This window comes from Catharus ustulatus, chromosome 1, assembly GCF_009819885.2.
Source record: "Catharus ustulatus isolate bCatUst1 chromosome 1, bCatUst1.pri.v2, whole genome shotgun sequence".
In the NCBI taxonomy this organism is placed as follows: Eukaryota; Metazoa; Chordata; class Aves; order Passeriformes; family Turdidae; genus Catharus; species Catharus ustulatus.
In genome coordinates, this window is record NC_046221.1 from 126,072,480 (window position 1) to 126,085,883 (window position 13,404).

A 13,404-nucleotide genomic window follows, 5' to 3' on the forward strand; every position below is an offset into this window, starting at 1 on the left:
ATCTAAATTTAGAGTAAGATGAGAATAATTTCAGTTATTCTTGTCTGGTTTGGATTTATTGAAGCTCAGAATGAGAACATATTATAAAATCTTGAAAATTCTGGTGGGATAAAATAAGCAACTCCTACTTCTAGAGATAGTTTTTATATGATTGTAATGGCAGCAGAAAAGGTTGGAGTAATTATCATTTCAGTTAAATATAAATGAGCTACCAACATGGCTGGAGAAAAGAGTACCTCACTTCTGGTTCCTGCAATTCTGTGCATATCTTTCTGAATATGAAAGACTGAATATGTGCTTGCAGTAAATATGCATATGTATGTAATGAAGGAGGATGGGTGAATTGTATTGCAATGGAAAATTATGTGATTTCTGAGATCTTCCTTTTTTTGCATAGTTATTTCATTTGCAATTTTTTTTCTCCCTATTAGAATATCTTTAGGATAGAAATTCATTTGCTTCTGTTTGAAAATCTAGGCTTTTAGAAAACTGGAAGCTACAGCATTAGAAGCCAGGTACAGAGCTATTAAGGATTCATAGAAGTAATTTTCAAAATTAGGTTTGCAGCTTCTAAGTTTTACATTTTGTTGTCATGAGTTTCATGTTCTATGGATCTGCCACCTTAGATAAGAAATATGAATTTCCACTGAGCTTTCCATCATAAATCACTCTAAGGGCAACAAAAGGAGATAAAGTAAATGGGCGAGGGGGTTGTGGGGGAAATGGTTTTGAGGAGTACATACAAAAAGATGACTTAGGATCCATATATATTAGATAACTGTGAGAGTCATAAAATGTGAAATTTAGATAGGGCAGATAAGGAGGTTCTACTTGGCTTCAAAGGTTAATTTCAAGCTTAGTGTAAAACAGCTGCAGAGAGTAAGAATACAGAGTGAAAAGAACTTTTTTTTTCCTTCCAAAAGATAAGTTATGTCTTTCCCCAAGGTTTTACTTCAATGCATTTTTATGATTCCTGGGCTTTGCAAAATTGAATTGCATTCTTCTTATTCTTTTCATGTCTGAATAAATCCAAGGTAAGATAACCTTTATGTAAATGGCAGTTATATTGCATTTAGAGCTACAAAACACTTCTTCAGAGCAGAATTTGTGCTCAGGATTCATAAGAGCCTGGAGAATGATGGTGTGACTCTTGGGATCCTCATTTGTGAAAACAGATACAAGCATTATTTGTATAAATTGCTCTCAGGGCATTGCAGTCAGCTGGTACAGCAGGAAAGCCTGAAGACAAAGTCTGCCATAATTACTGTATTTTTCTTTTAACAAAGGGGGAGGAAGTATTCTTGCATATAGCTCCTGTGGTGGGTTAACTTTGGCTAAGGGCTAGTTCCCTACCCAGCCAGTAGGATGACAGAAAAAAATTGGAAGTAAAAGCTTGTGGATTAAAATGAAGACAGGGAAATTGTTTGCCAGTTACTGTAATGGGCAAAGCAGACTTGACTTGGGGAAAATTAGTTTAATTTATTGCCAATTAAAATAGGTTGAAGTGATGAGAAACTAAAAGACAGACATTAAACCACACTTTTCCTCCTCCCTTTCCTGGGCCCAAATTCACTCCTTCACTTTAGAATCCTCTCCCCACCCACGGAGCAGTGCATGGGAGTCAGGAAATGGGGGTTTATGGTCAGTCCATTACAGGTCCTCTCTGCCCTTCCTTCCTCACCACACTTTACACCTGCTCCAGTGTGGGATCTCCATTGGCTACAGTCCATCCCAGACACACTCACCTGCCCTGGTGCTGGTCCTCCAGGGGCTGCATGGGTTATTGCCTCTGGCATTTCACCATGGGCTGTAGGGGAGCATTTGCCCAGAGTATGACCCCCATCTCCTTTGACCTTGGTGTGTCCTCTGCTGTTTGCCAGTCTTCCTGTTCCCTGCTCTTCTGCCTGTGTGGTGTTGTGGCTGGCTCTTCCTTAACTATGTTTCCTCCAAGGTGCCACTATTTTGGCTGAAAAGCTCAGCCTTTCCCTACCATGTTCTTTTTGGAGCCAGATGGAGCCACATGTGACTGGCCCAGGGCAATCCCAGCCTCTTCTCACCAAGGCCACTGCCCTGCCAACACATCGGCATGGATATCCAGAACAATTAAAATATTTCTGAAGGTAGGGAAGGAAGCTTGCAGTTTCACATACACACCAAACCCCCACTTCTGTAAAATAAGACTCACAAAAATGCATAAGCTAGGATTCAGTTACCTGTTCCTTGGAGGCTGGTTTTGGTTATTAGACAGTCCAGGTTATGACTGAACCACAAGTGTGGGCTTTTCAGCAAAGCTGCTCTTTTAATAAGGGCAATGTTGTGAGCAGGGTATGTATCCAGGGATAAAGTTCTTATGTATCTTATCTATTGAATATGATTACAAATGTTTTCGTTGAATTTTTCCACAATTTAGATTGCAAGGGGATAATTTGGCAGAAAGGCCAGAAGATGTCTCCATGGTATCTCAGACATCTGAGCCAGCAGTACCAGACTCTGATGGTAAGTTATGTAAATATTTGCTGCTCATAAAAAAACCGTAAACATCAACATCTTGGATTTGAGAGTAGGGGTTAAATCTGTAAAATATTAAACACTTCCAAGAAAGTGTTCCTGGGCATTTGAACTCAATCATTTACATTTCAAATCTGTTCAAAGAGCCACTAGCATATTTTTTATCATGGCAAATTAGCACTCCAGAATAATTCCTAGGCATATTTTGAGAGATGCATTGGGCCAAAATTTTTTTTTAGTATACAGATTTTATGTTAGCATGCTAACATTTTAAACAGCTTAATGGCATAGCAATGGGCTGTTCATTGCTGCTTTTACACCAAAGAATGGTCTTTGAAATATTTAATTTGTTACTACACATGCATCAGACGATTCAAATGATTTACAGTAGAAATAAAGAGTTTATAAAATAAGTCTGAAAAATAATTTTTCTCCTCATACAAACATGTTCATATGTTGGGTTAATCTGCAGTCAGGACATTCAGACTTTTTTCAATTTCTGCTCAGGTTTTTGAGCCGAGTAACACCTGAAATGTTGAAAACGGCACTTTATAAGGGATATCTTTCCAGAGAATGCCCAGCTTTCCCATGAAAGATAAAGTTGATGAAGGTTAGCTTTATCTTAGCTGCTACTGTAATGCACAGAGAAAAAATAGAGCTTTTGACAGAGAATCTGCAAAGATAAATCTTTCAGTCCATTCCTTTATTCTTGGGCTGAACCAGCCGAGTCTACAAATTGTGTTTTGATTTGCAGTGTAGTCCTCAGCAGCCATGGACAAGTTAGCTGTGATGATCAATTAACACAAAAAAGCCCAGAATGTATTTTTCAGAAAATTATCCTACTCTGTGTCTGCTGTCTAATGCTATTGTATCTACTATTAAGGTATCACAGCAACCTGAGCTTTTCATTTCTGTTGCCTCATTTGTAAACCAACCATTAGTAACTAATATACCTTTAAAGATAAATTTTTCAAACTGGTTTTGTGAGAATGTGTGGCTTCATGCAGTCGAGGTATTGGCTTTTCCTTTTATCTATCATTGATCACTTAATTCAACAAAGTAATAGACACTCAGAATCTCAAAACATGATGTCCTTACAATCTTCATGAAGATTGTCAGCTAGAGATGCTCAGACTGGTGACTTCAATCAAGGAAGGCAAAATTCTACTGTTATGAGAATGATTCCCAGAAAGGGAAGTGGTGGTGGCTTGATTGGGATAGGCAAGGGAATATGCATGCATGAAATTATTTTAGAAAAAGCAGATAGATGGGTAAGGCAGACATGTGAGGAAAAGTTCTACAGTTCACAAAAAAAAAATTCCATTTTACTTCCTCTGTACCTTTGCACTTGAAGTGAAAATATGCCCACTTTGACATGCCATCTTGTGAAATTGCAGGCTTCAGTTAAATAGTTAGGTTTGACTAAGTAGCAGAGACACTAGGATTAAAGAAGGTGAAACAGAAAGTACTGGATACTGTGTTATATTGGAGCTGGATCTTTCATGGTCACAGGGTATGGAGCACAAAAGTGCAATAGCTGTTCTACCTTTGACCACTTCATGTGCTTCTGAATACTCTGCAGTCAATATGGCTACAGAGAAGATGGAAGATGCTTTCTTTAAAAAACAACACATTCAATAAAATACAGGGAATAAAATTTAGATAGGTAGGTGGGGCAATGATATTCATGTTCTTATAAACATCTATCTCATGTCTATGAATGTATATGGCCCTGTTAGTCATGTAGCTAGAAAATAACAAGGTCTCTCAGGCAAAAAGACTGAGGTCAGTTGTAAGGTAATGCCAAATTTCTGTCAAGAGGTACCCTCAGAAATGTTCATTGTTTCAAAACATATGGTTGGGTATTTTTTTCTGTAAAATGTTGGCTAGTGCTACGCTTTGATTTGAAGAAATACGCAGCTGCATTTCACAAGTAGGTACAGACTATGAACAGACACAAAACTCAGGCAACTGCCCATTTTATCAATCTTTCCTATAAATGCAGCAGAATATTTGCTCTCTTTGCATCTTATTCCAATAAATACTTATTGGATACTTATTTCCAAAAAATACTATGTATGAGAGGATGATAAAAAGACCTCAAAGATGTTGTTTAAAAACCGTAAGTACAGTAGTTTCACGAATACAAGCCGCACGGACTATAAGCCGCACCCCCGGTGCCTCGACAATGTTGCTGTCTTTGTCAATAGATAAGCCGCACCCCGAATATTAGCCGCACTTTCGTTCGTAGCGAGAATCCGTGCGCAGCTTTCACAAATTGGCCAATTAGTAACAGGATCGCGGCATAGCGGGCTTTACTGGCTCGGGGCGGGGCCAGGAAGGCTCGGCCCGCTCATGGTTGCCGACGGGGCGGCCGGGTGGTGCTGCAGCCGCCGCCGGGCTCGCTGGCCCCCCTCTCCCGTCAGCACCGCCTCGCTGCCACGTTTGCTTGTCCTGCCGGCGGGCCAGCCGCCGCTGTGAGGCACGCTGGCCGCCCTGCTGCTGCGTTTACTCGCCCTGCCGGCGGGCCGGCCGCCGCTGCGAGGCACGCCGGCCGCCCTGCTGCTGCGTTTACTCGCCCTGCTGGCGGGCCAGCCGCCGCCAGGCTCGCCGGCCGCCCCCTCCCGTCTGCACCACCGCCACGTTTGCTCGCCCTGGCCGGCACTGTAGGCCCCCGCACCGCCGGGCACCCCCACGCTGCTGGCCCCGATTCTGCTGGGCTTCCCCCGCTGCCAGGCAGCCCCACCCGCCGGCCTTCCTGCTTCTGCCATGCTCCCCTGCATTGCTAGCCCCAGTTCTCCCGGGCTCCCCCGCCCTGCTGGCTCAGGCTCTGCCGCCCGCCCCCCACACTGCTGGCCCCGCCTCTGCCAGGCTTTCCCACCTCAGCCGGGGCCAACCGGGCTCCAGCTTGGCTTGGGGCTGCCACGGACTCTCACTTCCGTGTTGGCAGCTTTTAGAATATTGTCCATGTATTAGCCGCCCTCGAATATTAGCCGCACTTCCGGGTTTCCACCAAACTTTTGGTCAAATTGGTGCGGTTTGTATTCGTGAAATTACTGTAACTAAGGCATTGTTGCACTGAATTTTTAGTTCTGTCCTCTTACAGATGTATTGCATCATGAAATAGTGACTAGCAGGCTTTGCTTACCAGGTTTATTTAAATTTATGTTCTGCTGTTATTTATCAGTACCAGTGCCCCTAATGAGGGAAAACTGCATTGGGAAGTGCTGATGCAAACCATTCATTCAAGAATACGCAAGTAAGGTGCTGATGCAGAACAAAGTTTAGAGTAGCTTTCTTTAAGTAATGATCTGTTTCTGTTGTTAGATCTGGAACATCTCTCCTGTGAATTTCAGATTAACTAAGCTCAGAAGTAATTGGCAGAACATCTGATCCAACAGCCCTTATAAATAAGTCTCATTTTAAGCAATTCCATCTACTAAAGTCGATGCAGTAGCTTATGTGAAAAGATCACGTGCAGCATCAGACACTATAATGACTCCACTGGCAATCTGGATCTGATTCTAATTAACCACTACACTGATTTCCCTCTAGTATAATCCTGCTGAATTGGACAGACTTGTGTTTCATCTAAGTAGTAAAAATGAGAGGTAGGAATCAGGTCTCATGATTGAAGAACACAAGACACTTTAAAGCTGCAGTTTCTTTTCACTGCCCTAAACTATACCTCTCAAAAATGTTTCCCTTTTCTATTAGACCACTTCACAGGAAATAACTAAGGGAAGAATTTAATAGATTCTTGATTTTGATTAGAAGCAGCAGCATAGATGAGTGCACAGCAAACTTCCCCTGTAGATGCCAAGCTTGTCTGGTTTGTCTCTGGTCAGTTCTCCACTGAGCTTTCCTTGCTCTTGTTCTGTAGAGGTAAATGGAGAGAATGGCTGAGGCTTCCAAAGATACACACTACAACAAAACTGAGCCAGAAAAATCTACATCCAACAGCCCCAATGTGTTTTTCAGGTTGGTGGGATTGCAGAAGCAATGTACTTCTGTATTTTTTCCGGAGGTTTTAGATATGTAGAAATAGTATCACCAAAGGATAATTGTTCGTTTACTCTCAATTTCCCATAAGTACCATGCAACCTTGTTTCACTCATTTCATTCTCTTCTACTGAAATGTACCTTACCCTTTGAGTGAAACCATGATACAAGGCAGGAAAAGAAGACATTATTGCAAATAATCTCTTAATATAGGATAAATAAAAAGTACAAGACTTCTAAACCACTCCTGAAATTATGTGAGAAAAGTGGTTTATTATGTGAGTTTCTTTGCAGTGTATTGTGCAACTCCACATACTCCTGAGGTGTGGGTAAAGGCTTGTTTCTTTTGTGATGCTACCTGGAATAATATTGGACCAAAAATGATAGGTCCTGTGGCACTATGCCACTGTGTAAACGTGGTATTTCCTGTTTTATTGTGCTATTACATCTACAGCTCTACAGATTATGTTGTGATATGTAATACTTAGTTTGCTAAGTGAATTTTGCTAGAGGAAGGTCCTAATCAGTAGTTTATTCCCTATCAAACAGAAGTCACTGTTTTTTATTATTTGCAGTTAGCTAGTAGAAACAAGAAAAAACTAAAATATATACTTTCCACACAGTAGGGTGTTTTGGTTCTGGTTTGTTTGTTAATTTTTGTTTGGGTATTTTTTCCCCTTTTAAATGTCATTATAGTAGAAAGTTCAAAAGAGGCATTAGGATGTAGAGGAAAAGTTTTGAATTGGGGATATTCAATAAAAACATAAACACATGAAACACATATAGTGTTGTTCTGCATCGCCAGGTAAAGGATGCAAATCGCCAGGGTAGAGGATGGAACTGCATCACCAGGGTAAAGGATGCAAATATGTGGGAATTAGGATTGAGAACTAGATAAGCCAATGGTAAAAGTGTGGCATCATCTCTCAATTCCTCCACAGTTCTCTGACCACAGCTTTGCTTTATCATCACCTCTTTACCCTCCACATCAATTTGTGTTTTCAGTGAATTGGTAACCACAGCTGCCACGCTTCATAGTAAGTTCTACTTTCATGGCATAGTCTGAGACATTTAACAAGTTGGGTTCTGGAAACATAAGGACCTCCCTGCTTAGTGTCTAAATAACAGCAGAATGCAGGGAAGATCAGGACATCTTGTTTTGTTAGGCTGCTGATGCAGCATCTAAGTGCCTTAGCAGAGTGTTATGAAAAGAGTGAAACTGCATAGAATGTTACTTGGAAATTTCTCTGATATGGGCACATAAAATCTGTTTTAAGTCATTACTCATGCATCAAAGAGACATTTTAGACTCCTCAAAAAATCCTGTCATTTTACAAATGTGGCAATATGGGCAAAAATTATACTTGCAAGGCTTTTAAATGTCTAAATTGACCAAATCCTTTTACTTCAGGAATTTTAACTTAATTGAATATAGTTTTATTCATTTTATCAAAGCTGGAGATCCACTACTCACTTGTGCAAAGGGTAAACAGTATTTTGTTTAAATAGTAAAAGTAATAAAGCACCTAGAAGATACCTTGGCAGCTGAAGGAAGTTTGTTTATCACTCTAGTCATGTTAGAGACATGTTGCATTAAGGTTATAAATTAAAATCAGACATAATCTATTGAAATGTAACTGGAAAGTAGTACATTTGCAGTAGCCACATTTACACATTTGCAGTAAATTTTTAGGCATTAATTTTTCAAAGTGACAAACGGCTTACTTGATTAGAGTGGTTTACATTTCTCTTGTACCTCTTTGGAACAGCTCAAGTACCTGGGGTTGAAGCACTCACAGAAGATATTAGTGAGTTTCAGAGTGCTTCTCAAGTGGCAACATCTGTAAGTACCTTCCCTTATGGGTAATCCTACAATTTTTAAAGTTAATTTCATTAAAAAATGATTGTGCATAGAGATAAAAATTGTGTTTGTCAGCAGTCCTAGAGAGAAGAAAAGTAAATTAACATAACCCTTCTGAATTTTTCAGTTCTCTGTTTTAATTTTTTCATTCTAGGAAAGGTGGTATTTTGAAATACATTATTATAATCTACAAAACCACATGTTGTTGTGCTTGCCCATTGAAAGTGCAGAAATTTTATACATATTCTGTATGTTTTTAAATACTAGTCAAATATTAATTTTTCCAGATAATACTCAGTTTTACAAATTGAAGAGAACAAAATAATTCAAACTCTAAATTTCATTCTGAAATATGAAATTGTAATATTTTACCTATAATTTTGATTTCTGTTACCATTTCCTTGAAAACTAGTAAGAACGGTTTAGTTAAAATGTATGTCTAGATTATATGTATATTTTAAAAGTATGCAATATTATAGTTGGTAATATCTCCATCAGTTCTTTTATTTTGAAACTTAAGAAAATTTTGCAGGTATGCAGTTTGTGGAAAACATAACCAGCTGTAAAATAATTTAAAAATAATTATATAATCATTATTTTTGAGCTACTAGTATTGCACCAAGAGTTTGAATATTGGTTGAAGAAGGGATTGCTTTTTTTTTCCCTAAGGCAAATAAATTGACAATAGTTCTGCAAAATTTTAGACAAGTATAAGAGAACACATTGATTCCTGTTCAGTCTGTTCAGCAATACTGGTTTATAGCATACTTTAGTGCTGATACAGGAAGTGAAAGAAGGGCTCAGTATTTGTTAGCTAAGGAAGAAAGGGCAATATAAAGAAAGAAGAAAAATGGGAATGCACATTGGTCTTGCAGTCTTTCAGGCAGCTGATTAAGCAGTGTGACTAAAACTAGATAGTATTGAACATAAAGTATTTACAACCAGATTATTTATCAAAGCAGTTGAGGGATCCAGATCAATCCCTAAAACTCTTTGAGAGCTTAGAGTGCAAGAACCTCACAAAGCATTTGCTGATATTGGGCAAAAAGAGTAAAGAACAGAACTTCAGCTGGCATTGCTTGGAGTTTCTTTTCCAAATCTCCTTTCTGCTTCCCACCAGCAAACAGAGGGGTAAAATAAAACTTGCAGCAGTTTCACTCATATTTTTTTATTGTTTTGGACTTGTAGCTTAAAAGTTTGATTTATTAATTCTGCAGACATGTGACATAGGGAGAGAGAAACAAATAAGTTGAATTACATAGAAAAAAATACAAAGAAAACAGAAGTTCATTATGCTTGTCAGCAAAATCTTGTTGCAGAAAGGTACAGCCTTCAGCTGAACAGTTTTACATGTGTGCTCTGTGTGTGCAGGCTTAGGAGCAAGCAAACAATATGTACCCTTGTGTTCATTTCATGCTCTGGTAGTTCCAGGCTTATTTAAGGTTGCCTGGAGGATGGAACTGCCAGAGGCAGGAAAGGTTACCTGGGCTGAATCCCTGAAAGCCACGCTGGCTGATGCTGTAATTACCAGTGCTGCAAAGAGAAGACAAGAGCAGTTGCTCTTGCTCTGCCTGTCCATCCTCTCCTCAGGGCCAAGGCAGATCATTTCACATCCTGAACTTTGAAAAACTACTTTGCCTAAGTTTCTAAGGACCCAGTTACTGTTAGTTCATATGCTTTGGATTTTGGTTTTTTTTGGTGTATTTTGTCTTAGTGTTCTTGCTTAAATAACGTCAACATCTAGCTAGCTGATAGTGTACCTTTGTCTCTTTATAATGGCTTGATATTCAGAATAAAATTCAACTATCCAACACTTTTTCTGAAACTGTATTTCCTCAAAAAGAAACAAATGTTCCAATTGTTCTCATTGCCTTTCGGGGTTCTGAAGGAGAGATGTGTTTCATGCTCCCCTAATAATTTTCAGTGAGACTTATTCTTTGAAAATCTTGGCATACAAAACCTTGAGATAAAACTGAGATGCTTCATAGGAAGTCTGGGTTGATAAATGCAGACTTGCAATAGATTTCCACAATTCTTCAAAGCAGTAAGAAATATGCCTGTAAAATTACTTCAGGATTGATACCAAAATATATTCTCATGACTTGCATGATTTTTAGATATTTTATGAGATAGAAGATGAGGGAAAAATAGAGTAAGATGTTGATCAGGCATTTCTCATAAATTTGACAAATTGATTCATGGTATTCACTCAAATGTGTGTATTATATTCCTGACATGGTTCAAGGTGTGCAATATTTAATATTGGTACTGCATTCCAATAGGGTAATTTGTGTTTGTTGCTAGTTAAGTGGATTTTTGTATAAATTTTTCTCTGCTAAGGTATATTTGACAAATTTTCCTTAACGGTGCCTTGACCTTCAGAGGATAAGTGTTTTGGGAGAAACTGTAGGACAAAATAGCAAGAATTATACATAAGGATTTTCAGAAAAAAACGTTGGGTGCTTTTTTTTCATGCCTCATGTATGAATCCACATGTAAGATCTTTAATGTGGATACTCAAAAGAGACAGGAAACATCTATGTCTATAACATGGTTCATATAATTTACACTATGTTTATATTATGATTTTCTTGCAGTATATCTATTTCCAAAAAACCGTTTTTTTTTTGTAGCTAGACATTTTTCTTTATACTTTTTAAAATAATGAATACTTTTAAAATCATAATAATACTTTAAATCATAATGCTTTTTAAAATCGTCTTTTAGAATCTTTTGCTATGCTGCATTTTTCATAAAAAAAGTTGATGTTTGGAAAATTGAGAACTGAGATTTTCAGTGCTGCAGAACCCCAGACAATTCTGGACGAATAAGTGAGTAAAGCTGGCAAAAAACTGGTTGAAGTATTTACAGGAATCGGCACTTTCCCCAAGTGTTTTGTAAGAATTCAGAGTGGAAGCAGCATTCAAAACATCCTTAGAGATCCTAGTTTACTGCCTGGCAGATATTTTGTGTAGTGAAAAGTGCCAGGCAAAATGCAAAATCTTTTTCTTGAGATTTTTTTTCACTGTGGTGAACACAAAATTTGCTAACCAAATATTTAGAATATTTCCAGAAACATAAAGTAAAATAAGACTCTAAGAAAATACAGAAGTGATAGTAGGAAAAATATAAGTGGCCTGGAATTCTAGCAGAAATGGAAAGCCAGGGTATCAGAGGAGGCTGCTAACTTTACAGTGACTAACAGATAGAAACAAGGCATATGCACTGAGCAGATCACATGGAGTAGTCTTTGCCTTTTCTCTGACTTGTTTCTTTTACCACCTGGATCTAACAGGACTTACGCTTAGTTTTTGGGGGATTTTATGTGACTCTTGCCTTGCACATGCACATAAAAAGGTATATTTTTCTTTGTAAATTATCCATGTAAGGCAAACCAATCCAAATGCAGCAGAAACTGGAAGAAAAGGTTGTCTGACTAAAAAAAGCATTTCTGCATGAATGTGCCTTGGGTTTTTGCTCTTTACTGCTGTGGGGAAAAATACTGTAATAAAGTGTTTTATAGAAGTGTTTTGTTATAAATAATTTTTTTTCCTGTATTCCCTACTGCTTTGCAACATTTCATTAGCTTTCTTAGAAGAAATACAGACATGGATTTTCTGTGATAAATGCATAAATTCTTTAATTCAGTTTGTAAAGTGACTTGAAGCATCATGCACAAGGAAAAACTAAGCTTTTATTCTTGCTGTCAATATATGTTGAATACAATAATATTGCAATGTTACATTATTTCAGTTCTATTTGTTAGAAATTTTCATAGCTTTCCCCATTTTTCCCCTTAGAACAATATATGAAGTAACTTAATTACTTGTATGAGTATAATCAACAGAAATCATCCAAACTTCAGTATTTAACTAAATCTATAAATTATTTACTGGGTTGGGGTCACTGTTTAGCTTTTAGCAGGTTAGTAATTCAAGTAGTTATTTGAACATCACACTTCCACATCAGGAACAACAGCAGTGTATCTTTGCAGTAGTAGGAATTATAAGGGTCATATTTATATCATAAGGGTCATATTTGTATTCAAATTAGAGATTTATGAACATATTTGTGTTCAAATTGGTGTTCTGATACAAAAGTTTTCAAATCCAAGCTGAATTTTGTAATTATGTAGAAATTCAGGCACTTAAAGGTGAAATTTCAAATTTTGACTTCAAAATTTAAATCGTCTATAAAAATAATAACAGTTAATATTAGATTACTTCAAGATTATTTCAACTCTTCCACAGGTAGTGAAAAACAAATTTTTACACAAATGTTTAAGTTTATCCACTGTTAGGTAAGTTGACAATACAAGATGGTTAGAAAAATATAGTATCAAGGTTTTTGGGAAATAAGTGATAATTGCTGCCAGTAGTTAAGAAAGTAAGAATTCCATACCCTGAACCTATTTGGTTGAGACCTCCCTTATGTCAAGCAAAATCCATAAACCAGATATAGATTTTGTATATACAGCTAAAAAAAAAAAAAAGAAAAAAATTATTGGGTGAAAGTATTCTTGTTAGAGACTATTTAATCCTCTAAACCAAAATTCTAAATTGAAAGAATATTCTGAATTTTAGAAAAATATATGTAAGAAAAGGAAATCAATGAATTCCTACTTTTTACCTGTCTAAAATTTTGTCTTCTTGGGCATGACAAATTCAGAAATATTAGTCCAGATAGCAGTACATAAAATAGAACTGAAGTTTGGAAAAAAATTGTTCTGGTTGCATTTCAAAAAATGAAACAAATGTGATTCCCAGGTGTCCACATATTTCCTGCTTCCCGCTTTTCCTGTAAACAGAAAAAAACTATGTGTAAGGTAGCTCAAACTACCATTTTTTTAGTGTAAGGTTTAGTGTAAAATGTGCTGCTGGCTGACTGCCATGGGAAGCCAAAAGCTTGTAATTTCAATTACACGGCATTTCAAGTAGAACAGGCCCTAGTGTAGAAGCGGGGATTAGAGGTGGCAGCCAATATTGTAACAGAATTCTGTGAAGCCTTGTGTTTTTACAGTATCAGATGGTTTG

The 13,404-nt window shown here is 37.6% G+C and overlaps 1 protein-coding gene across 5 annotated transcripts in view; it reads left to right on the top strand.

Annotated features, from left to right (window-relative positions):
• C1H8orf34 (chromosome 1 C8orf34 homolog) overlaps window positions 1-13,404 on the top strand; it is a 158,063-nt gene that overhangs the window by 116,579 nt on the left and 28,080 nt on the right. For all 5 annotated transcript variants that reach the window (XM_033055012.2, XM_033055029.2, XM_033055046.2 and 2 more), the window contains 2 exons: window positions 2,411-2,496; window positions 8,280-8,353. In XM_033055012.2, the coding sequence (XP_032910903.1) occupies window positions 2,411-2,496; window positions 8,280-8,353 (160 nt within the window). The remainder of the gene's footprint in view (window positions 1-2,410; window positions 2,497-8,279; window positions 8,354-13,404) is intronic.